Raw genomic sequence first — 23,394 nt, 5'->3', positions numbered from 1 at the left:
GGAGAAATTGTAATATGTATTTCATCCCTGTCCCTGCAGAGTTGTACACTTTTTTGGATGCCTCTACTGGCAGAGGAGTTAATACACTTGGACTAGGGGACATACAAGACAGCGAGACACTGATGCTTATTATTAAAATTGTAAATACTGGAAAATTATATTAAATAGAACCTGACAATATTTTAAATATAATTAATTTAAATTGTTTAAACAACTCCAATATTTACTCATGCCGCAAATTTTAATGCATTTATAAATATATTTGTTATCATTGTTGCAGCAGTTTTTAAAAATAATATTACAAATATACCTTTTCTGAATTTTACATTGAGAAAATATCAAGAGTAGCTCAACAGTTTTCCATATTGAGACCTCAGGATTTTAAATGGATGAAATTAAATTGTGCTATGTCTGTTTCTTGTCACAGTTTGTCTCAATAAAAAATAAATAACCTCAGATTCACCCTGGCCTGACACAAATGCATCAAGCTGATGAGTCCATTTACTGATTTCTATGTTTCTTTTTTTCCTTTTGTACCACTGGATACATGACATTTACACGTAATACCGTGCACTGTATGTTGTCATGACGTTGTATTGCTTTTTATTCTTCAGTATAATATGTAGAAAATATTCTTCCACCCATGTTTATGCATGAAAACCGGAGACGTCCCTGCAGGCTGCAGGGTCCACCTGCTTTCAGTCATCGCAAAGTCTATCCATGCTTAATCCTGATGAAGTGTTGCGGACTAAACTCGGTGGCTCTGACAGCGCTTGGTCAACATCTTCGATGATCCTGAGTACAGCTAAAGCATATGGTCATATTGTTTTTAAGAAGAAGCCAAAAACATTTCCTGGTAGGTACTCTCCTTAAATGGGCTTCTGGTTTTGAGCTGTGTAGAATAGAAGTGTACAGCTGGTAGACTCAGAGTCATGCCTGTACTGTACCAACAGACTGAAGCACAACTTTTTCCCCCGTTTCAAATGTCATCTGAAATACTGCAGCTGAAAATCTGACCATTCCAGTTCATTTTGACAATAATATGGGTCATCAACAGCAGCACCAAATAAGAAACAACGTAATGACAAAAGAAAAAAAGAATAAAAGCTAAAACAGAACCCTAGTGTGACAGACTTCATACTTTTTTTTGTGACACTTAGTTTGGAAACCTCTGAATGGATATTCATCAATGCTACACACTTTCCATTTGTGATCAATTTAAGCGATTTAAAACAATAATCTCTTCAATCAAACTTAAATAGTGGAGATGCTTTTTTCAAATTTATATTGGATGTGAAATTTTTTCTTAATAAAATATAAAGATTGACAGTGGTACATAATTTATTTTCTTTTAATAAGTAATAGAGTTCTTCGGGTGAAAGTCCGATCTATGCTCCAGCTTCTGCAGCCGTGACGTCTCTCCTGTGCGTGCTACGTCACTGGCATGCGTCAGCCTAGAATGTAAACACTCCTCCTGCTGCAGGAGCAGCAGCACAAGCAGAGTTAGCTTCTATTTCACCTGCCAGGACCCTTCAGTCATCGCATTTATCACTGCCAATAATAATCCCTATAGATATCATATTAGGTTATAAACTCTTTTTCGGGACTTTACGAGACCGAGTCGAATTGCTGCGGTAAATCTAAAAGGATTAGCTGGTTGAGCTAGGTAGCTTTCAGATGTGTTGACTCTGCTTCACGCTGCTTTTAAAGCCTTAAGTTTGTCCTTCTCGGTGCCGAAATGCAGCTCTCCCTGGTGAGTCTGTGCGCCAGAGAGGTGGTGAGTGACCACAGCTCGTCCCCCGGCTGGGTGAGGTGGGTGCCCAGGGAGCTGTACAGACCGCTGCTGGAGGCCGCCTTCCACAGCTGCAGACCTCTGGCCGTGAGTGAGCTAGTGCAGCGGTGGCCTGAGCGCACACTGCGCGTCGGAGGCAGGAGGAAACAGGGGCAAACTGCGCCAAATCGACTCTGCATCCAGGCCCTGTTACTAGCAGTCGTTAGAGGACTCTCGGACCACAGGTGGGATTACAAGTCGTGATCATGATCTGTACAGTGATATCAGTGTTTATATATGAGAGTAACATTTAAGACTTTCTTATCTAGGTGTGCGCTGCAAATGCTGGACCTTTGTGGACTGCAAGGAGATGAAGGAGGAATGGGAGACCCGATGGGAGGCTGGTCCCTGACTGTAGCCCTCTGTACTGTGGTGGTTCAAGCCAGAGCTGGAGCACAGAGGGGCCAGAGGAAAGAAGGAGAGCGGGAGAGAAAGCGGTTCTCAGCTCTGGAAAGAGAGAGGGATATAAAAAGAGAAAGGGGCCAGAGGAAGAGGGGAAGTGAACTCGGCGGCGATGAGACAAGCTCCGAGAGTGAGAGGGTCATGAGTGAAGAGGAGCTGATTAAAGGAGTCCGGAGGAGGATGGAGATGGAGAGGAAAAGAGAGGCAGCATTGACGGGTCCAGGGGGGAGTAAAAGAGAGAGTGAAGAAAAAGAGTTTGATGGTGAAGTGCTGATGCACGTGAGAGCTGATCTTTTCGTCAACGCCCGCTCTTGGGAGCGTGTTCGCGTAGCTCTCAGCGCATCAGGACCCATCAAGCTTCAGTGCCGATATCTGCGTGTGGAGGAGTTTTCAGTGTCCAGTATCAGGACTCTGCTCGGGCTGCTGCCGCGCAGGGGTCTCCTGGGCGTGGACGTCCGCTACAGCAGCCTCGGCGTCGCTGGCTTGGCCGAACTGCTGCCTCTGCTCTCCACCTTCCCCGCCCTGAACTCCCTTCGTCTGCACTACTGTAACCTGGACTTTCGTAGAGACCACCTCGGTCAAGAAGAGGCGTTAAGGGATCTGTCACAGGGCCTGGCTCACCTGCAGGAGCTGCGACGCCTCAGCCTCACTGCACTGCGACTGCCCGGTCAGTTGCGTGTGCTGCTCAGGTACGTTTCAGCTCAAACTCTGAAGCTACACTTTCCACTAAGTAAATGTCAAGTTTTCTCCAAAACCCTGTTATGAAGAAACTAATAAATGTCCAACCTTAGATTTAGAGAACAAAGCACCAAAATGTCAGTCACTGTACAAGCTTATAAAGTGAAGAATTCTTTGTCTCACGCGACTGTAAACTGAACATCTTTGAGTTTAGTCTTTAAAATGACAATAATAACTTTTGTTTCAGCTCGCTGCCTCAGCCTCTGGAGGTTCTGGAGCTTCCCTACTTGAGCCTGAGTCCATCCGACCTCAGCTATCTGTCCAGCAGCCACCACGCTCCCACGCTGCAGCAGCTGGATCTGAGCGAAAACCGCGTGGATGAACACACCCTCCCCTCGATTCGCCGCCTCCTCACCCAGGCCTCCAGCAGCCTGCAGCACCTCTCTTTAAGCGGCTGCGGGTTGACTGATGGCCTGCTGGGTCTCTTGCTGCCCTCGCTCGGGGGCTGCTGCGCCCTCAAGAGCTTGGCCTTGGCCCTTAACCCGCTCTCCATGGCTGGCCTCGTGGACCTGGTGAAGATGGCTGTGAGAATGCCCTCCTTGCGACAGCTGCTGTACCCCAACCCCCTGGAGGACTACCAGCCCGGCCTTCCCGACCTGCCCTCCAGCGCCCAGCTCTTAGACTGGCCCCTGGATGAAGCCACAGACATCAACGCAACCGGCAGTCAACTCAACGGGCTGCTGATGGAGGGTGGGCGCTCTGACCTCTTCCTGACCTGCGACCTGCTCAATTATGATAAAGACTTGGTGGACTAGAGCAGAGTTCAGGGCTTTTTAGTTCACTCACTCCAGAGTCATGTGCATATGTACCTGACAATCAAACTCTGTTCTTGTCAAGTATGTTTATTGTCTCATTTTCTCAGCATCTGTCGTGTTAACAGTTATTTTTATTTATGCTTTTGATGCCCAGTAATCAGCATTAAGGTTAGATGCTTAGATGAGAGAGGTGGCATTGAGGAGGTTACCTGTGCCACTAAATTAACCAGTCCGCACTGCTGGAAGCATGAATGTGATGTAAAAGGTAACAAATCATAACAACTTAAATGTTGGTCTGATGCTGTTCTACACATGAGCTTTCTTCCTCTTAAGATTTGGTGGTAAAACACAAATAGAATGAGGGGATAATTGAATATCTGCTGATACACATTCAATCAGAAGGTGCTGCACTACCACTGCCATACAAAGATAAACATCAAACAATCAAAACTACAAGTATCCTTTAACGGGAACTGAATGTAGCTACAAAATATTTAGTTTTATTTGAGCGATGTACCTATCGTGTTTTTGTAAAATGATGTTTTGTTATGTATGTTTCACTCCACCAGCATCAGGAAATGACAATACCAAATCAGCCTTATTATCTACCACAGCAATGTATTTATATACTGTAAGTCACAGAATAAACAGTCACTCAACAACGTTCTAAGAGCCCTCTAGTTTCCAAATAAGGTTTCTCTGCAGGGCTCATCGAGTGTTAATGGGATAGTTACAGGCTATTTTTAAAAGAGGAAGCATCATCTGTAGTACTCTACCAAGGATTCCTGGTGAATGAAGTAGCGTCGAGTTGAGGCCTTCAGCCAGTCCTCGTCTGAGCAGGTGTGGAACGGGAAGAGGGTAACCCGAGGTAACGGCAAGGTGATGAAACTGGGAAAGTGCATCAGGAAAGGACGGTTTCGAATGGGAGGCAGGATTATACCTGAGTAACAAAAATGATGTTGGAGGTTATTTTACAGAAATGAGATGGTCTAAAGGAGATGGGCTAAAATACGGAGACACCTCACCTGGTGGCCTGCGTATCCTGGCCATGCTGTAGGTCTCTCCTAAACGAAGGATTGGTTGGGAACTACTACAAAAATAAAAAATATTTCAGCAGACGACATAACAACAAAACCACTTCACTACTATATGTGCTTGACTTTTACACACCAGTCATAGAGAGGTAAAAGCACGGTGTTTTTGCGGCCTGTGGGTGCAGCACATCGAGCTTTTCTGTGCTCTTCTTTTTGGACAAAGCAGAAGTGATTGAGCACGTCCACCGCGCTGACGACTGAGGGTTTCCACTTCTCTGTGCTCAAGAGGTACAGATGCCTGTTATGTTCCTGGCAGCGTGGAAATGAAAGGGGAGGGAAAGCAGTCGGTCAACAGCACTTGGACAAGCTCTAATCGATTACTATTTGCAGGCATTCAGGTCACAGTAAAGGACAGAAGAGCAGCGGAGAGCTGTTCTGTTCTTTTGTCACACTCAAAAAAACACTAATGGATGGTGATAGTGAACAACAAATGCATGTCACTCTTTTCCAGATGCAACAGACAAGAAGAGATATACAAGTTAAACTGAAACACGTCTCTGTTACTTTGAATTTGGAGATCCACAACTCCAACCAACAAGCTGCTCTGTCGTGGAGGCTCTTCCACATGTCAGACTGGTCCTTCACCTCCGTGTCCCAGCTCTCCAGCTCAGGCCACAGCCACTGCTCCGCTTCATCCACACCTAAACCTTTCAGGACGCGCAGTACGACTTCCCTGTTCACAAAACCACAGCATGCAATACAGAACGCAAAATTTAACAGGAACGTTCAGACGTTCACGTTTCATGACTGTTGCTAAAACCCACCGAAGGCCTGTTTTTTTGTAGGCGAGAAGAATCAGCAGCGTCTTCACAAGATCGAAGCCGGCCGGTTTCAGACGCAACAAGAGATTCAAGATTTCAGTGAGGACAGTCCGTTCAACGGGTGACTGAAACAAACGACAAACAAACACAGAATTGATCCCAACGTCGAAATGAAATCGCCACTTAAAACTGCACGGGGACTTTTTGGATCCTACAGTACCATCTGAGCTTTTGCAAATTTGTGCACAGAGTCAATGAGGCTTTGGTAAAGCTGGTCTGTACACTGCAGGATCCCCTGGTTGTACAGCGCCTGCATCGCGACGATGATCTTGATCTTGGACGGGACGCTGCAGGTTTGCAGAAAGCTCAGCAGCTTCAAGAAGAAGTCTTGCGGAGACAGGGTGCTTGGGATACTCTGCGAACACACATGACACACCTCAAGACCTAAACCTGAGCAGCCTCCATCGACACCACTGGGTTGTGTCGCATTGGATTGTGTTACCGTTTTGTCAGGATACACGTCTCTAAACCATTCCATCTCTGCAAACTGTTTGAGGAACGCTGGCACTTCAGGAGAGGGTTCTCGTGGTGGAGGTGGTGTTGGGGTTCTGACACGAGGACGTGGAGGTTGAGGTTGAGGAGGAGGAGGAGGAGAGGGAGTTTTGGGTTTGGGTTCCTCGACTGGAGAGAGGATTCGTGGAGGCTACAGGAACAAACAAATGTCAGCTACTACTACACTGACATGTATGAAATGAAGACAGTAGTTGCTCTCACTGCACCTCTTTTTCCTTCTTCACTACGACGGGTTTCTTCGGTATGACTTTCTTAACAGGCTGTGGCTTCACGTCCTCGAGCATCGGAGGAGCCTTCTTCTCCTGCAATAGCATAGTCAGACACATTTAGTGTTAACAGACATCTCTGTGCAACAATAACCACAGTCTGCAACATTTAAATATGAAATCTACTGAAACCGTAAATACACACTGCTTCTATGAGCCACTCAAATGTATTTAAAACAAGAACACAAGTGCTTATCATGCTTATAGTTTGTTTACCTTCTTTTTCTTCACTTTCACGGGGACAGTCTCAATCTTAGGTTCAGGTTGAGGTGAGACGGGCTTTTTTAACTTGGGAGGGACTGGAGGCCTGAAGTCCTTCGGTTCAGTATATGAAAATATGAATTTATTCGGCTGAAAGGTGTAATCCAAATCCACCTGTAAACAGAGCATTAGACCATTGAGAATATAAAAACATGCAGAATTATCCATGATTTTCTGGTCAAATAATCTTGTAGATGTTTTTCAAATGGTTTCAAATGAGAATCTTACAAAACATTCAAACCACTATAATGTAGTTCTGTTTCTAGCTTCCTGTTTTAGCTTTCAAGTTTTACGAAGGAAACATTTAATTTGCATACATTCTGGTGTTAATAATCTACTCTGTCTCGAGATGAGGCTTTTTCTACACTAAGCACCACTTTACCTTATACCTCTAAATCTCATGACATCACAATCAGGTCAAACTGTCAAGTGCTTTCAATTTTTTTTTATTGTGCAAGCTGCTTAAATCTTTATTGTTCACGCAAAATTAAGCCGTTCCTGACTGAAATGGGTCTAAAACAGGAAGTAACCTTAACACTGGGCGGCAGGCGGTATACTATTTCCATGTAGCGGCCGAAGGCCTCTTTCTTGGTTTGCTTTGTACTGGGAGGCTTCCCTTTTTTGCATTTCACTGTGCCTTGCAGGAGTGCTTCTAGGTCCATGTTTGATGTCCGTACACTCTCCTGAGACAAGACAGATGAAAAGGATTCATGAATAAAATCATAGCACAACTGACATACATTATCTCAGATTCTACTACGTGACGTGCACCTTTGGTTGTTGCATATATTCAGTTAATATCTGATTACTCCAGATTGCTTGGGATAACTTCTCCTCACTTTTGGACACGGTGGGAGTCCTGTTTGCACAAATAGTGGTGATAGTTCACAAGTTCAATGTTTGCATTGCTTCTAATATGTGATAATTGTGCAACTTACTTTCTTTGGTCGTATGCGTCTTTATCCTCAATAGGCAAGTCAGTAAAAGGCTCAGTGTAAGAAATGTCAGGAAGCTGTAAAGAAAGGAGATAAGAATTTTCGACTTCAGCAAAAATAAATAAATAAATGAAACCCCGTTATAGCCACATGCAGATGTCTTACGGTTTCTCTGTAGCTGCGTGGCAGGAATTTTTCACAGCTCATCCTGTAAAGGTCCCCTTTGATCCCCAGGAACAGTTCTCCTCCAGACCCACTCCACACCAAACACTCAGGCACTGCATTCAAGTGAAGCTTCCTGGAGAAGCCACAAATAAATCAGCAGTATGATGATGTACTGTACTGAAATATACTGAGGAAATATACTGTGGAACAACAATCAGGGGCAAATAATGAGCCCTAACCTGATGATGTGATTCTCCTCATTCCAGATACACGCTGTCTTATCTAGACTGCTGGAGACAAACACCTTCAAATCAGGCAACACACACAGCCCTGCAAACAAAACAAAAAAACAACAACAACAAAAACATGAGTAAACACAATAATATTGAAACTATCGACAGAATAGAATTCATTAGGCTCCTGTGACCTGTGAAGGGCTCTGAATGTCCCACCCTGGGCTCGTAATCTGTTTCTCTCTGTCTCTCGTTGAGCAAGTTAAAGTGCTTCAGGCTGTAGGAGCCGCTGTTGGGCTCTTGAAAGGTCAGGGCCAACTGAGGCCCCAGTGCTCCCAGGTAGACTTGAGGCTGGCCACAGTTCAAGCTCAGCTGCTGGGTGAGACAATCGTTGACAAAGGGGTTTACTCTCCACACCACCACTGTCAGGTCCTCTCCTGAATGATTGGAGCAAAGTCAATAAGTCCCCACTGCCAAGTACGCAAAAAGCTAAAAATGCTACATGCTAAATACCTGTGGAGAGGAGGTAGCTGTCCTCAGGGTAAACTTGCAGTGTGGTGACTTTTTGACCGTTGTGCGCTGGCACCCTGCACAAAACCTTCCCATTGTTTATTTTCAGAGCACTCACACAGCCTCCGCTTTGGCCAAGGATAATCAAAAACCTGTTCCAAACACAGACGTACAATTACATTTGCACAAATAAAGATAATTTGGCAACACTGTATGTGCTTTGCAATGCTCACTTATTCTTGGTGTCATCACGTAAAGCCTTGCTCCTGCGTCTGCAGCCTCTGTTCTCCTGTAAGTCTCTCCACTCCTCTAGAGCTTTCTCTGCGTCCACCACATAAACGTAGAGGACCAGGCAGCAGGCTGGACCAGGGGTCGCCAGATTCTCAGCTTTACTTTGAATCAAGTGGTCCTTCTCCTGCCAGGGACCCTGTCCTCTGCCTTCCCATTCTTGCATTAAAGTGATTGGATTAGTGAGCGTGTTGGCTTGCAGCACTGTACCTGCCTCAGTCAAGGCCAACAGAATCTCTTTGTGCAGGCAGTAGTCGGCACACAAGATCCTGTCCTTTGCCTTGAATGAAGTCAGCAACGCTCCAGTTCCTGCAGCCACAAGAGTGACATCGTTGTCCCCAGTAACACAGAGGACTCGTGTAGGGTAAGGAGCAGGGAAGTGTGAAACGTGGATTCGTCTCAATAAGGTGTCTTCGCTGCCTCTTAATTTGCAGTGGAGGGTATACAACGTTCTGATGGCCCAGAAATCCACCCCTTGGTGTGAGAAGGAGAAAAAGATATCTTCTTTTCTAGTGCCTCCCATGTACAGTGGAGGATTTTTCTGCTCTGTCTGGACACACTCATGCACGTCGCACTCTTCCACATTCCAGCAGCGGATTGTGCAGTCCAAAGAGGAAGATATCAGCACGTTTAATTTGGAGCTGTAGTACAAGGAATTCACCACATCTAAATCCAAAGGAAATAATACAAATCAGAATTTTTTTTAAAGTCGCAGAAATAAAAATACGGTTCGGTGATAATTTTACCCTTGTGCCCGGAAAAAGCAACACGTGGCACCCAGTCTGGACCCCATACTCTGATGAAGAGATCTTGGGAAGCAATGATCAAACAGTCCAGTTGGAAGCAGTAAACCACTGCAGTGATGTCGCTGTAAAAAAATAATAAATGTTTAAGCCTACAAATTCATATTCATAGTCCAAATGCCCCCAGCTACGACGTGCCCGCATACACACCAGGAGCAGAGGTTCTTTTTGTGCTCCAAAACCCTCCCGCCATCTAGGTCGACCACCGTCACCACCGGCCCACTCACAGCAAAGCCCCTGTGAGGCCTGTCAGATCGTGGAGGGGCCAGTGTCATGTGAGTGAAAACACACTCTTGCAGCCCGTCCTGTATCTTCACCTTACACCTCATGAGCATCACCGACCACACGCACACATTCCCCACACCTGCAGTCACCAGCTCCGTGGAGTGCTCTGCAGCCTGACACACGCGTATGTCCAGGGCGTCGCGACCAACGTCCAGCGGGCACAGCTCACTGTCCAGAAGTGTGAAGACGGGCCCGGGGCCCCAGCCTACCACACAGCCAGACATCTTTGTGGCAGTCAAGCCCATGTAAGGTATGCAGGTTAAGAGCGTCTGCTTGTGGCCATCGGCTCTGTAAAGGCAGGCGGTGTTGTCCGCGTGGAGGCTAATCAATGCTGCAGCTGCTTCAGAATACATTATGAAACGCACGGGGCTGTCAGAGGAGAAATGCTGCAGGCGACTGAGGCCGTGGGTGAACAAGTTGCACGTGTTCTCGGACAGAGGTACCTAGAGAAATGGAAAGAAGGCACATATGGTGTGAAAGGCAACTTGACAGTGCTCGTAGCAGGTCAGCAGCATATTAGTCTACCTTGCGTGGGGGTGGCTTCACATCCTGTTTGTATAAATCCTGCTTTTCAGCGGTTCTTCCAGTGCCTTGAGACAGCAGCCTCAGATTCAGACTGGGAAAGAGCACTGTAGTCGTTGTGCTCTTCTCTCCCGGTGCAACCATCTTCACAACGTCCTACACAGGACTCAAAATAAAAATCTTCCTTTGCTAGCCGGTGGCAGCCTCTGGTGAGTGGAACACTGACAAAAAAAAAAAAAAAAAGATGCACAGGATTTCCTGAATGACTTCAAAAAATATTTTGAAATTTGACATCAAACAAATTCACAAATAATGTTACTGGTTAATAAATGTTGGCCTGTTGTACCCATCCATCTTCAACTAAGGAACATTTTCTACTATAACAAACCTTAATATAATAATTAATATACTGAAAAAAAGGTAATCAGACAGATTTAGCCAAACATGTGGACCATTTTTTTTTTCCTATTTTCTTTTACCCATTTTTATATATGAAACAAAAATCTGTGCTGAACCCCAATGAATGCATGTTGGAGAAAATCAGAGCTATTCTGTTTGGTAACACAGTCAGAGATAGAATAAAAACCTAAATAAGAAGTTAAACAAAAACGAATCACTATTTTGCTACTCAATATCTTCTCATTTTCACAAGCTAGCGTTAGCAACATCAGTAAAGACTTCCACGTATAAAGTCTAAAACCTAAGCAAACCATGTTTAACTACGTGTTTAAGTTCTAGTACCACTTAGTTATGTATCCCGCGTACAGAAGTAAGTCTGTTATCTTTCCAGTGTTAAGCTAGTTTAGGTAAAAGCATAATAAAATAAGCTACCAAAAAGTGCTAAAAGTTTATTTACCCATGACCTGTGGGAGCCCAGTGTTTGTTGCTTGGCGACGGGTTGCTCGGTTACACCCGTGACTTCAGGTCGCAAACTTCAAACTAGAAAAAAAGTTTCTAAGAAAATATTAATTTCCACGGAAGCGTCATCTTGTGTCACGTTAGGCCTATAACTTAGTATACGCAGTTAATATCTATAACGTGATAAATTACTACACGTTTTAACAGGATACTGATCCGTTTTTTTTGTTTGTTTTTTTTTGTGTGTGTGTTTTTTCTGGCGTGGCAACAATGTGCTTCCGTAGTTTTATAATTAAAATAGATACATGAATATATAAACATTTAAATATATATTCCACTCAAATTTTACATACTGGGTTTATTTATTTATTTACAATTTTACGACTATTAAGCCAATGAGTGCATACTGTATTTAAATATTATTTATTCACCAGAATTGAATTCATAATTACGTGGAGAATCTATATCCAGTTAAACCCACGTGTCTCCAAATAAGCTGATATTTGTTAAACAAAATTTATCTAAACTAGATGAAAACTATTTAAAAGGTAGATTTTCATTTTGGTAAATAAAGTTCGGAGACTATATACTGTTATTAAAGGACAGGAAATGACCAGTTCATTAAATAACACAAGTGTGGGAATACTCTCTAGTTTAATGTACAAAATTAAACTTGTTAACACCATACAAATATTCAATATAGTCAAAAGTATAAATATTTACATCAACAAACTTACGTACATATGTCTCTTATAAACTGATCCCTGTGTGGATCTTTGGTATCTAGTGACATTCTTCTGATAACTATGTTAGCTTTCAGCCATCAACTTAAGGTATACAAAGTGACAAAAACATATTTATGTAACGATGTGTATATTCTCTCTCAGAGTTTATATATGCAGTAACTGTTTTGAAGTAACACAAACATGGACGGGTCATCATCAGCGTAAATGCAGTCATACGAGATGTGGTGTGTCAAAAAGCTTCCGTCGTCATACTCTCCAACTTCTCCTCTTCTGCATGGCTGCACACGGTGAAGTTTCTTGTGAAATAGTGCATTTCTATTTTTTCTGACTGATGCGCCAGTGCTATTCCTGAGTATGTGTTTTGTTGTCCTGAGTCTCCAAACACGGCCATAGCTGTCACCCTGAAAACAGAAAGCACTGGTCTTGTATTAACATATATTAACATATTACATTCGTTACTTGTGTGTGTTTCTGTCATTACCTATCGGCATCCATCCTCTCAGTCACCACCGGCTGGGTGTCGTCTTTCAGCAGGTCCCATATGTGGAGGTTAGAGGCAGCATCGAGCACACAGAAGACTGTCGGCCTGGTTTGCGTCCACTGTAGTGAGATCACAGCTTCTCCAGCCGTACCATCCTTCCACTCTGCCACAGGCTGCTCATGGCTGACTGCATGCAGCCTGATGGTGCCATTCCCACAGCCAACCTGGAACAAGGGCAAACAAATTTAAACTATTAACTATGATCAATGGATTTAACATATATGGTTCCTTGCCCTTAAGTGGTAAAAAAAAATGTAAACATTTGTATTTAGACCTTTAGAACATAAGAGCTGATTCAGGCACTTGTCAACATATATATTATAACATTAGGACACTTCTTCATGGACCCATAGATATGAATACAATTGATCTAACAGACCATTTTAGACCCTAATTTGACCTGACCCTCTTCTCTGATTGGCTGAGTGAAAACCACATGCTTCGAAACCTCACTGATGCACATGTACGCAATTACAGATGTGTGCCTAAGTTACCAAATATGGTTCCTCGTCCCATAAAGGATTAAACACATTTTCTAAATAGCTTAAGACAATAAAGTATAGTATTGTTTGCTTAGCATAAAGACAGGAAAAAAGGGTAAATGGCTCCTGCTTCACATCAGGCAACCACGATGATGAGTGGCATCAATCACATAAATCAAATTTCATATCAAAAAGCAGCACTCTCACCAAAAACAGGTGTTGTCTGAATGGAGAAAAGTGGATGGAGCTGACATCCACAGGTCGAAGTCCAACCTCCTGAAACCTGTAAAACTTCGGCGGAGCCTTTAAACCGTGACTCGTTCCGTGGTTGACCAGACCCTACGGAGAAAAGATATTTGTATACAACGATAAAATGAAACACAAAGTCTTAATTTAATTAAACACAGGACTTATTTGAAGTGATATTACTTGCGCTCACCATATTGGTGCCGATAAAGAAATGATTGGAGTCAGTTGGAAGGAATTTTAAAAGCAGCGTCTGTAACGGCTCCCGTTTCACGGCATCTCGTGGTGATACCCTAAGAGAGGGAAATAAGAGGAAAAAAATGCCCCGAGGTTATGACATTTCCAGCCAAAGATTAACACATTCTCATAGAGCATACAGCTCCTGATATGCTCCCCCCAAACGTCGAGGCGACACGAACAACAAACACGATCTTATGGCAATGAAATAGCAGCTGTGTTCAAATGGGCAAAGACATTGTGGGGTATTTTGAGCCCGGTGGATGGCAGTGACGGATGATCAGCACAAGCTACTTATCAGTCTCACCTCTCAGCAGTGAGGAGGGAAGAGCTGTGGAGCAGCTTTACTTTGCCCCCAGGCCGGAGCCCTGCAAGAGTGGAAAAAAAAGAGAGGAGGAAGGCAGTCGCACACGTGTGAGAAAGATGAGTATGTCAATGGAAAAAAAAGAGGGAGCGCTTTGAAATGTCAGTGCCTCACCTAAATCTGTTGCAGACCCTGCCTCGTTGCCTTTGGGGAGCTCTACCACCACCTAGAGGACATAGAGAAGAAAGCATGCAAGTCCATCAATACCTATAAAGGGTGGTGTAATAAAGAGCCATAGAAACATAGAAAGAATAGCAAAATATGCATGCTTATTATTTTTATCTAATCATGCAGAAAGCATTAAAACTACAGTTTTAATTTCGGGACTAAATGTCAGAATCAGTGTAAATAAATTAGAGTTTTTTTTAGACTTTATTAAAAATATGCAGAATTACCACTATCATGAGATAAAGTCAAAAACGTGATCATTTTCAGGAAAGTCTGCATATTTTCTATAATTTCTCAACAAATCAACAGATGTTTATTAGTGGACGAAAGAGATAAAGATGTCTTTGAGGAGAGAAAGTCAAACCGAATCTAAAAATATGTCATGTCAGTGTGCTCAGACTTCCCTAAGTTATGGCTCCACCGTGAGGGCGCTAATGTTACGAAGTATCTTAATTTACTCCCATGTGTCTCAGCAACCCCCTGTATTTGAACGCATCTCATAAAAAAAACAACAACAACAACAAAAAAACAAATATGTAGGATCTACTTTGATGTGAAACCTACCCAGAAATTCAAAACCCCGCTCTCATCCAGAGACGCCAGCTGGAACGACAAACCTGATGACTCTGGATTGAGAAGCAGAATGACATTTAATTAAACATAAACTACGGCGTGAGTGTCAAATGCAGCACATGATACATAATATCAACATGTTAGCCCATGCCATACCTTCCTCAGATGCCAGCAGTGGGACCTCTGACCTCAGGCCCTCTGCTGCAGTGGAGGGCACGACTTCCACAGACGTGACAGGTGAGAAATGGCCTGAGCCGACCATCACTGCGTCTGTGATGACAAGGTGACAAAAGGGAAGATATCAGTGCGCACTGAATCAGCACCGCTGTTACGTAAAGAGACCCATATCTGAACTTTGAGTAAGGCAAAGGACAGACGAAGGGCCGGAGTAAGTGGAATATGTTACATTTTATACTGTCAAAATAAAATAAAGGCAATAAATGCTTTGTAAAAAGGGAGAATAGGAAACACAGAAACAAGTGGAAAGAAAGGGACGACAAAAGTAAATGCATTTATAATGTGGCACGAGTCAAGTTTTCTACCGTACCAGTGGAGAAAGTAGGATGTCTGAAGATCCACTCATCCTCTCCTATCTTTAGACGGAAATGGTTACTGGCGCGCTCCCTCAGGTCCCACAGCACCACAGAGCCGACCGAAGTGCCTGCAAACACCAGCACCGCCTTTCCAGGGCTGAAACAGCAACACTGCACCTAGAACAAGTAACATCACAAGGGGTCAATATATAATCACAGGAGTTTAACACAGTTGATAGGTATCATAGCTGATCACATTTTGGCTGTTTTCAGGCCTAAAATCAACATGGCCGCATATAACCAATCACCACATGTTTACGGAAAGATTCTTCTAAATATTATATATATAATTGAATAAATTGCCATTGAAAGTTATTTATAAATATATTGTATTGACACTGTTGACATGTGATAAATCCAGACTTGACTCACCCACTACTTTATATTAAATAACTAAGAAAGAGGATAAAGTGCATGCATAGGAGCAGGTCATGTGATTGAGTGTAATGTGTTTGTAATGGGTAAACAATCAAAACAAAATTTGGATAAGCTCATTTTAGTGATATCTAGTCATTAATAAATGATTGTTTCCATAATAATATATAAGAGGTGACGTGCTTCTCTAAGACCACAATAAGACCAAAATATCAGTGCCTTTTTCAGTTCTGGTAAAGGAATTATTAACCAAAGTATTTTCCATGTACTGTGAACAGTTTTCATCGGGTTCAGGTTCAGAGACAAAAATGAATAATTTAATCCTAAAAACACAGTTATTTATGCAGGTACACAATTCATTTCTCTCCAAGGCCAACACAGCCTCACTGGCTTAAATCTTAATGCATATTTCATTATTTGCATCCAACAGCAATATATGCAGGATGAACAAGGTCGATGTGAACCTCTACTTTAACAGCTGTTTTTATACTGCGATGTGGACGTGAATGCAAATGGTTGTTTGTCTCTCCGTGTTAACCCTGGATGGATGGATAATGGAAAAAAGTTGCCTGAAGCCTTTACACAATCCCAGTTATTTTAATTTTATGTATTAGAGTCTACCGCACAAATCAAAACGAAAGGCAGGAAACGTCACCTCAGATTCATAGACCAGGATCCTCTGAGGTTGGGACGGCTCCCAGATGTTCCAGATGCAGATGATGGTGCAGCTGTCAAGGCGCACGGAGCTGGGCTCAGTCGTGGGCGTGTGGACTGACAGCATGGTGTGACGCTGGACCTGAGAGAAGTGCAGCAGACTCACCTGACGACCTGCAAAAACAAAGAAAAAAAATGTCCCATTTGTGTCACATCACATGCACTGGACAGCTGCTACAGCCTTGGAGCTACAAAATGAGTTTGTTTGTGTCGTGGTACCTATAAGAAAAGGCAACTTAGTGTTGAGCTGTAAACTTCCATCGCTGAAAGACAGCGTGTCCGTCTGAGTCTTCAGATTCTTCAGGGATTTTCTCTCGGCTTGATCCTCTTCCAGCAGGACCACCATCACCTTGATTGTGGTCACAAAATAAAACTCAGCATCACAAAAAAGCCACAATATATTCGCAAAACAAACATACGAGCGTTTAAAAACCTGCGAGGCCGAGTGTAGAAATGATATGAGGCGCTGTGAATCAAAGTTAATTTCGCTCGTGGTTTTATCTTCCTGGGAGACGTTTGGATCTGTGAACGAATGGGAAAGACGATTTATAAACTCGGCGCGTACACATTAAGTTGGCCAGAGAATCGTTTTTGTCTTTTCTCACCCCCACACGCTCCAGTGTGCTCGGGTGGATGCTGCGTCCACTTCTCACATAGCTCTATTTCCTCTGTCTGGACGTCCCGCTCCACATTGTCCTCATTACACTGGACGTAAGCCTGAGGAAGAAGACACATGCTGCAATATATCTTTTTATAATTTTTTTGTTTGGTATGAAGACAGGAACAGAAAATATCACTGACTTGTTTGGTGTTTGCGGTTCCAAAGTTTCTGATGTACATGTCGTATTCATTGACGGGAGGCAGATCCAGAAGCGAGTGAGTCACGGAGAAGTCCAGGTCAATCAAACGAAGAAGATCCGCGCTTCTCTTCCTGTGGTGAGGCAACACGGCGAGATAACAACAACTAAACATTAATTTGCACAAAATCATAAAAAGTGAGTGTCCACAGGTAAGCAGCTTTAGTATAATTTGGTTTATAGGAATATGATCTTCTACGAACTTCTGTTTTGTGGCAACTTTCTTGCTGACTTCACGCTGCTTTGCCGCCACAAAGTTGATAAACTTTCCACGTTGAGAGGAGGTTCTACTCTGGTTCTTTTCAGAGTCTGTGAACAGAGCAGTGATTTTCCATTACGAGCACCATACTTACGCACAAAATACCCAGGTATTAAACGCAACACACAGAGTTAGATATAACAAGACTATACCTTTAGACCCTTTAGGCCTGTCTTCTTCCTCTCTGCTCGTGCTTTGTCCGGACTGAGCCGTTCCAGCTCTCTGGTTCTCTTCATCCATGGCTCTCTGAATCGCCTCGATCTCCTTTCTCCGCTGGGCTGTGAGCTCCTCCCTCTTCTCTCCCGCCTCCTGGTGCGCCGTCTCCCTCTCGTCCTCGCCTTCGCTTTCGCTAACATCCTCAAAATCCTCTTCGTAATCCTTTCGAAACAGAGAAACCCCGCCGGTTACTTGCCCCATAAGGTTTGTTTGACGCAAAACAAGAGAAGCAAGCGAGACGGGCACAAACTCCACATCTTTAAAGAAAAATAAATAAATAAATGGATGCATTCGCGAGACTACTCACCAGTTTCTTAGAACGCAAATCGATTAGAGCATGCGTGAAAATATAAGCAAAAAATAAAGATGGAAAGATGAGAAATGTGAAAACCAACAGAATTGGATACCACACCATGTGCCCCATATCCTGATTGCATGCCGAATTTTTACCTCAAAGTCATCTTCATATTCCTGTTCAGCCAAATCTTCATCATTAGCAACCTGAAGATGTAATTAAATAGTGATGTAAGAGAAAAAACAAAGACTTCTTGTAAGTGTGCGGAGAATCCTTGAAAATAGACAAAAAAACTGCCTGACTCAAAAAACAACAGAACACCAACTTCAGCAATTAGTAAAAAAGCTTATAACGGTTTAAACAGCTGCAACACAAGCGTAGCTGAGATAGTAAATGGAGGCTGCCATGATGCGTTCTTCTTTGTGTTGAGTCACATTAATAGAATAATGGAAAAAGAAGAAATGCAACCACCAAACTCATAAAAGAGTCCCCACAAAGGCAGGTGTGAGTTTTCTAAATTGAAAGCGATCGGCTGCGTAACCAAATCGGACATCTTAAAGTGTCCTTTGTGTCTCCCCCATCTTTCAAATCAGCTGTCCACCACTCAGAAACCACTCTGACTTCCTGGATTGTAAATGTGGGAGAAGAAAGGGATGAACTCCATGACAGGCTTTATAGTAACAGATAAGGAGTGTGGTGTTATGGAGGCAATTTATGGGCCTACTAACCTCGTTTTCCACCATATTACTCTCAGGTCCATGACCTTTCTTGGAAGTGGTTCTGTCTCTATGATTTCTTTCTGCGTCTTCTTCATCTCTGTGTCTTCTCTCTTTGTGTTTTCTTTCCGCATCTTCTTCATCTTTGTCTCTTCTCTCTTTGTGTTTTCTTTCTGCGTCTTCTTCATCTCTGCGTCGTCTCTCTTTGTGCTTCCTCTCCGCGTCTTCTTCGTCTCTGTGTCGTCTCTCTTTGTGTTTCCTCTCCGCCTCGTCTTCGTCCCTGTGCCTTCTGTCTTTGCTGTCTTTATCTGTTCGCTCTCTGTCTCCCAGATGATGCCTGATTTCTTCACCTGTCCCTCTCAAGTCCCAGCGCTCCCTGGATTCGCTGTCATGTTTCCGTTTCTCGTCCTGAGGAGCAGGAAGATTCACAAAACACACACAATGTGACCATAAAGTTTTGACACGACTACCATAACCCACGAAGCTTATGTTGCGGCGTGTGCTTACATGATGTCCCCTCTCTTTGTGTCTCCTTTCTCTCTCTTCTCTGTGTTTCTGCCGTTCTTCTTTATACTCTAAAATTAGAAAGACGGAAACATTGACAACATAGAGAGACTCTAATCTTAGAAACGTGCCAAAATATCTTCATCTTCACCTCTGTCCTCCTTCCGCTCTGAATGCTTTCTGTCTCCACGTCTCTCGTGAATTTCTTCAAGAGTCACGTTTTCGTTGTCATTCTTGTGTTGCTGTCTCTCTCGATGTCGATCTCTCTGCTCTCTGTGCTGCTTTTCTATCTCCTGTCTCCTTTCCTCTCCGCTTTCCTCATGTCTCTTTCTTTCCCTCTCGCTCCTGTGCTCTCTGTACCGTTCCTCTCTCCTTCTTTCCTTGTCTCTGTATTCCCTCCTTTTGTCCCTGTCGTCCTCGTTGTGCCTCTCTCTGTCTCTTATCCTCTCTTTCTCCTTATCCCTGTGTTTTTCCTTGTCCCTCTCCCTATCACGCCTTTCCTCCCTATCTTGGGTCTTGTTTTCCCTGTGATCATCTAGCAGTCTGTCCCTTTCTCTTCTCTTCTCCCTGTCCCTTTCCTTGTCACCTCTCCTGTCTTGGGAACCCTCTTTCCTCCGCTCGGCATATTTGTCTTTTTTGTCGTCATCTCTTCTCTCTTTTTCCCTGAGCTTCTCCCGCTCTCGCCTGGACTCCTTCTCTGAGTCTCTGAGACGTCTCTCTACGGATTCTCCACCTCTGTGCCTTCTCTCATTGTCGTCTCGCCTCCGGACATAGCCATCACCACGTTCTTCCTCCTAAAAAAAGATGAAATAAAACAATATATATTCTATAATTAAAATACCACCTTTTGCAGTGCTTTCAACCTCTCAATAACTTACTTTGATATGTCTTCTCAGGTCAGCAGGTCTCCATGTGTCTTCCTTGGTTATTTTCTAAACAAAAATATTAGTTATGTTCATTGAATTACCATATTCACGTTACTGTGACATCCAATCGAAACCATGCAAATTAGCAAGATAACATTTACTTAGATAAGGTTTTGATAGTTACTCTAACGAACGCGATGCGCTCCACTTAAAAAAAGGCATTTCCCATCGTTGGCTGCCAGTGAACACGGAGATTCAACACTTACCTTTTCACTGTGCATGTTCTCATCCGTTTTTACGTTCTTTTAGTTTTTCCAGTAGCCGAAAAGTAGCTCATATTTTGGTAACGACGCCGCCATGACGGTAAATGTATAACGCGCAGGCGCAGTAGTTCGAAACCAAGGAGATCGCGTCACTTTGACTTGACAACAGACTTGTTAATCGACAGCCGAGCAGTCGACGGGATCAACAGCCAGTTGCCATGGCAGCGGTCCAATTCGTCATGTATAAAATGACAAAATTGTCTTAATTTTGAAGTGAAATTAAATTGATGATATTAACTATGTATTTTATACGTGTGGGGATTCGTTTTGGTGTTTTTCTTTATAGAAACACCTCTTTAAGCGAGGTTTCTGTTCTATTTTGACGGTTGTTGTATTTGCTAACAAGCCAGGAAGATAGTATTATTCGCCGTTTTGTGGTTCTTTCGTTTATATTTTGTGACTATACAGTATTTCATGTTTATGTTGCCCAGAGTGCTGCAGTTGACACGCTGTAGTTACCGCTCGTGAACACCAGATGTCGGTGTTTGTTCTTTTAAGCTAACGTCACCGGGAGCGCACGTTGCTGGTTCCCTGTGCGTCTTTTGGAAACGATCATTCCCACCCAGGGTGCAATCACTGGACTGCACTAGCTCAGCAGACCGTTCTCTAATCAACGCAATGCTTCCCCGAGCTGTCCTTCGACATGGAAACTAAAGCGGTCGATGCCAACGATTGCTCCGAGTGCGATGGGCTGCCGGCGTGCAGGTGAACCGACGTGAGAACCGGGGCTCCGCGTAGGATAGGAAGCGCTCTCTCCGCCGCTCGGGAGCGGTGTCACTCGACCCTCAGTCCGCATTTAGACACTTCGGAGACGCGGGGACATGTCGAGAGACAGCATGACAGCTGTGCGAGGAGCCCATTCACCCAGTGCGAGCCCCGCATCGCCCAAAGAGAATGGACACGCAGCGCCGAGCCCCGCACAGCCCGCAGCCAACTTTCGCCGGCCCTCGGTGGGGAACGCGCCCCAGGACCACCTGCTCCCCGCCACCAGCGAGCTGACCCACACATGGATCCACTTCGCTAAGACATTTGTCCTGATTTTTCCCATTTACGCCCTGGGCTATTTTGAGTTCAGCTTCAGCTGGCTGTTGATTGGACTAGTTATCTTTTTCTGGTGGAGAAGAAACACGGGAGGGAAATACAGCCGGCTGAGTCAAGCGCTGGCTTTCTTCGAGCAAGAGGAGAGAAGTGCCAAACAGGGTCTGACCACCTCAGATTTGCCGCCATGGGTGAGTCACATTGTGAAATACCGTGTTACACTCAATGCCTATAGTCGATTATCCAGCCCGAGCCCTTTTCTTCGAACAGGGCGTGTGATATATTTATGAACAATGTTTTTGAGTTTCCAGGGAAAACAATCAGGTGACAGGAATCAGGAGGAGCAGAGTTGAGCAATAAAGCTGTGATGGGTCAGCTGTCCCCTCAGCAGTGACATTAGACATGAGATCCAGTCTAAATACAGCAGGGTACAATGGTAAACCAGACACCACGCCGGGAAGGAAACATGCCCACAGGGTCTCTGTTATTTTGGGACACAGACTGTCTATCTCTCCTGGAGTAGTTCTGTCTATTTCTGCAACATTTTATCTTGGAAAACATAGTGTGGTAGCAGAAGGATCCTCCGCTTTACCTTGCCGGGGTCAACAGTTTAAATCCTGTGCACCAGCAGCTTTAGTGTATAAGTCAGCGAGATAGCATTTAAGCAGATAATAACACGGTAACAGATATTTGACTGCAGGTACTTCCTGAGGAAAGTATTTAGAGAAAGAGATGATCATTTTGTTGTTATATGATTTAACTTTTAATTACCGTGTTTGAAAGAAATTGGGAAAACATCATGTTGTCAACTGTGGATTAGAGCAGCATGGGAAACATGAAAGTAAACGACTTTGCTAATGAATGCACTTAATTTCCCTAATGAAGCTTAAACTTAACTGTGTCCTCTAGACAGATAACATTCATTAGTACTGAGCATTTTTCTCTAAACCTTTTTAGGACTTCAGGGGCTCTCGCAGGTCCAGTTATGGAAACAGTGTTCATTTAATTAAGAAGACGCATCCCAAACAGAGTCTCGAGCCTCAGCTGCTCAACTAATCAACCTGCAAAACGAAGACCGTCTGTATCAGACTCGGAGACGGTTTTGCGAGGGTCACAGTTCTGAGTTAAAAGCTGCTGACACATGGCTGAGGATGCACTGAAGCTGTTAAATGGGGGGAGGAGCAGTCAGATGGAGTAAGGCGACAACGTCTCAGTTAAAGCCAAGAGGCATTATTAAAGTGTGACCTCAGCTCCCCCAGTCTTTAAGCATGCGGTTTACATGGCGTCATCATCATCATATTGCACCTTCTGGGGCTTCAAAGTGACTGAGCAGCATGCCCCAAGTCCACCGGCTGAGCTCAGATCAATGCTGAGCTGTCATCAGAAGTGAGGGTTATAGCTTTTAAGTCTTGGTTTTTCTCCGAGGCACTGAGAACTGAGTCTTTATAATGAGTCTCTTTAGTGGAGCTTCTTCGCTGCCAAACATCAATTGGCGAGTCAATTCGTATTCCAGTTAATACCCTGAGCTGTATTCATCCAGGGTGACTCAGGTTGCGGAGATTAAAACACTTCAGTGTTCGTTATGTTTCTGTTTTCGTTTCAGCTCGGCTCACTGAAATGGTCCAAAGAATAGAAACATGTCTCTGTACAACACAATTCAGTTCAATAATGCTACAAAGCAGATGAAGAATGAAAACACAGTTTAAATTAACACCTATCTCCGTTATTTTAAATAAATGCAGACTACCACAACCTTTATGAAGCTAAGATTTATTGAAAGACTGTTATATGAGAATCTATACGCTTTCACTTGTATACCTAATGAACTGGCAGACGAGTGTATGTACATGGGCCACAGGCATGAATTCAATGTGTGAATAAAATACATCAGTGCATCAAAGGGCTACAGAAGTCTGAAGGACACTTTTTATTCAGTTATAAATAAATAAACAAAAACTCTCACGTCGTAACAGTACATTGCATACACAGCACAGATAATTA

The 23,394-nt window shown here is 43.7% G+C and overlaps 4 protein-coding genes across 8 annotated transcripts in view; 2 read left to right on the top strand and 2 right to left on the bottom strand.

Moving 5' to 3' along the window:
* The first annotated feature begins 1,453 nt into the window (after positions 1 to 1,453).
* On the top strand, positions 1,454 to 4,393 carry si:ch73-174h16.4 (leucine-rich repeat-containing protein 14). The gene is made up of 3 exons (XM_047568815.1): positions 1,454 to 2,016; positions 2,101 to 2,922; positions 3,159 to 4,393. Exons 1-3 carry the CDS (start codon positions 1,739 to 1,741, stop codon positions 3,724 to 3,726), a joined length of 1,668 nt encoding a protein of 555 aa, XP_047424771.1. The 5' UTR covers positions 1,454 to 1,738; the 3' UTR covers positions 3,727 to 4,393.
* Positions 3,794 to 11,480, bottom strand: wdr97 (WD repeat domain 97). 2 transcript variants are annotated; one of them, XM_047568813.1, is made up of 21 exons: positions 11,279 to 11,480; positions 10,426 to 10,643; positions 9,766 to 10,343; positions 9,559 to 9,680; positions 8,758 to 9,478; positions 8,528 to 8,676; positions 8,209 to 8,451; positions 8,021 to 8,111; positions 7,782 to 7,914; positions 7,620 to 7,693; positions 7,453 to 7,540; positions 7,212 to 7,364; positions 6,637 to 6,795; positions 6,361 to 6,456; positions 6,084 to 6,284; positions 5,802 to 5,996; positions 5,585 to 5,706; positions 5,325 to 5,493; positions 4,897 to 5,069; positions 4,752 to 4,816; positions 3,794 to 4,666 (listed from the first exon to the last, which is right to left on the bottom strand). In XM_047568813.1, exons 2-21 carry the CDS (start codon positions 10,564 to 10,566, stop codon positions 4,485 to 4,487), a joined length of 3,855 nt encoding a protein of 1,284 aa, XP_047424769.1. In that variant the 5' UTR covers positions 10,567 to 10,643; positions 11,279 to 11,480; the 3' UTR covers positions 3,794 to 4,484. The 2 variants fall into 2 exon arrangements, with proteins under 2 accessions (XP_047424769.1, XP_047424770.1); XM_047568814.1 differs by having other exon boundaries at positions 4,752 to 4,813.
* Positions 11,481 to 11,917: 437 nt separating this feature from the next.
* On the bottom strand, positions 11,918 to 20,437 carry dync2i1 (dynein 2 intermediate chain 1). 2 transcript variants are annotated; one of them, XM_047612141.1, is made up of 23 exons: positions 20,299 to 20,437; positions 20,045 to 20,098; positions 19,318 to 19,960; positions 19,170 to 19,237; positions 18,675 to 19,070; positions 18,102 to 18,152; positions 17,959 to 17,964; positions 17,588 to 17,813; positions 17,380 to 17,485; positions 17,121 to 17,250; positions 16,925 to 17,036; positions 16,753 to 16,841; positions 16,539 to 16,668; positions 16,261 to 16,433; positions 15,185 to 15,347; positions 14,794 to 14,907; positions 14,629 to 14,690; positions 14,011 to 14,062; positions 13,840 to 13,900; positions 13,489 to 13,588; positions 13,257 to 13,388; positions 12,508 to 12,731; positions 11,918 to 12,427 (listed from the first exon to the last, which is right to left on the bottom strand). In XM_047612141.1, the coding sequence occupies exons 1-23, from the start codon at positions 20,311 to 20,313 to the stop codon at positions 12,256 to 12,258; spliced, it is 3,279 nt and encodes a 1,092-aa protein (XP_047468097.1). In that variant the 5' UTR covers positions 20,314 to 20,437; the 3' UTR covers positions 11,918 to 12,255. The 2 variants fall into 2 exon arrangements, with proteins under 2 accessions (XP_047468097.1, XP_047468098.1); XM_047612142.1 differs by lacking the exon at positions 17,959 to 17,964.
* A 371-nt stretch (positions 20,438 to 20,808) lies between these two features.
* The window catches only part of esyt2b (extended synaptotagmin-like protein 2b), a 35,162-nt gene continuing 32,576 nt past the window's right edge, over positions 20,809 to 23,394 (top strand). For 2 of the 3 annotated variants that reach the window (XM_047568793.1, XM_047568791.1), the window contains exon 1: positions 20,810 to 21,584. In XM_047568793.1, the coding sequence (XP_047424749.1) occupies positions 21,177 to 21,584 (408 nt within the window). In that variant the 5' untranslated portion in view covers positions 20,810 to 21,176. Of the gene's footprint in view, positions 21,585 to 23,394 lie in introns of all 3 variants that reach the window. The other variant, XM_047568792.1, reaches the window with a different exon arrangement.

This window comes from Mugil cephalus, chromosome 18, assembly GCF_022458985.1.
Source record: "Mugil cephalus isolate CIBA_MC_2020 chromosome 18, CIBA_Mcephalus_1.1, whole genome shotgun sequence".
NCBI classification, from domain to species: Eukaryota; Metazoa; Chordata; class Actinopteri; order Mugiliformes; family Mugilidae; genus Mugil; species Mugil cephalus.
This window is presented reverse-complemented; position numbering and strand designations above follow the sequence as displayed.

Excerpts from the sequence above, each read along its gene's own strand:
- si:ch73-174h16.4 (XM_047568815.1), top strand. The coding sequence starts at position 1,739 with ATGCAGCTCTCCCTGGTGAGTCTGTGCGCCAGAGAGGTGGTGAGTGAC. Across the intron at positions 2,017-2,100 it reads AGAGGACTCTCGGACCACAG|GTGTGCGCTGCAAATGCTGG; the intron begins GTGGGATTACAA and ends TTTCTTATCTAG. Across the intron at positions 2,923-3,158 it reads CAGTTGCGTGTGCTGCTCAG|CTCGCTGCCTCAGCCTCTGG; the intron begins GTACGTTTCAGC and ends CTTTTGTTTCAG.
- wdr97 (XM_047568813.1), bottom strand. The coding sequence starts at position 10,566 with ATGGTTGCACCGGGAGAGAAGAGCACAACGACTACAGTGCTCTTTCCC. Across the intron at positions 9,681-9,765 it reads AAAAAGAACCTCTGCTCCTG|CGACATCACTGCAGTGGTTT; the intron begins GTGTGTATGCGG and ends ATTTTTTTACAG. Across the intron at positions 7,694-7,781 it reads CACGCAGCTACAGAGAAACC|CTTCCTGACATTTCTTACAC; the intron begins GTAAGACATCTG and ends CTTTCTTTACAG.
- dync2i1 (XM_047612141.1), bottom strand. Across the intron at positions 17,251-17,379 it reads AAAGTTGCCACAAAACAGAA|GAAGAGAAGCGCGGATCTTC; the intron begins GTTCGTAGAAGA and ends GCCTCACCACAG. Across the intron at positions 14,691-14,793 it reads ACTGCTGGCATCTGAGGAAG|AGTCATCAGGTTTGTCGTTC; the intron begins GTATGGCATGGG and ends TTCTCAATCCAG.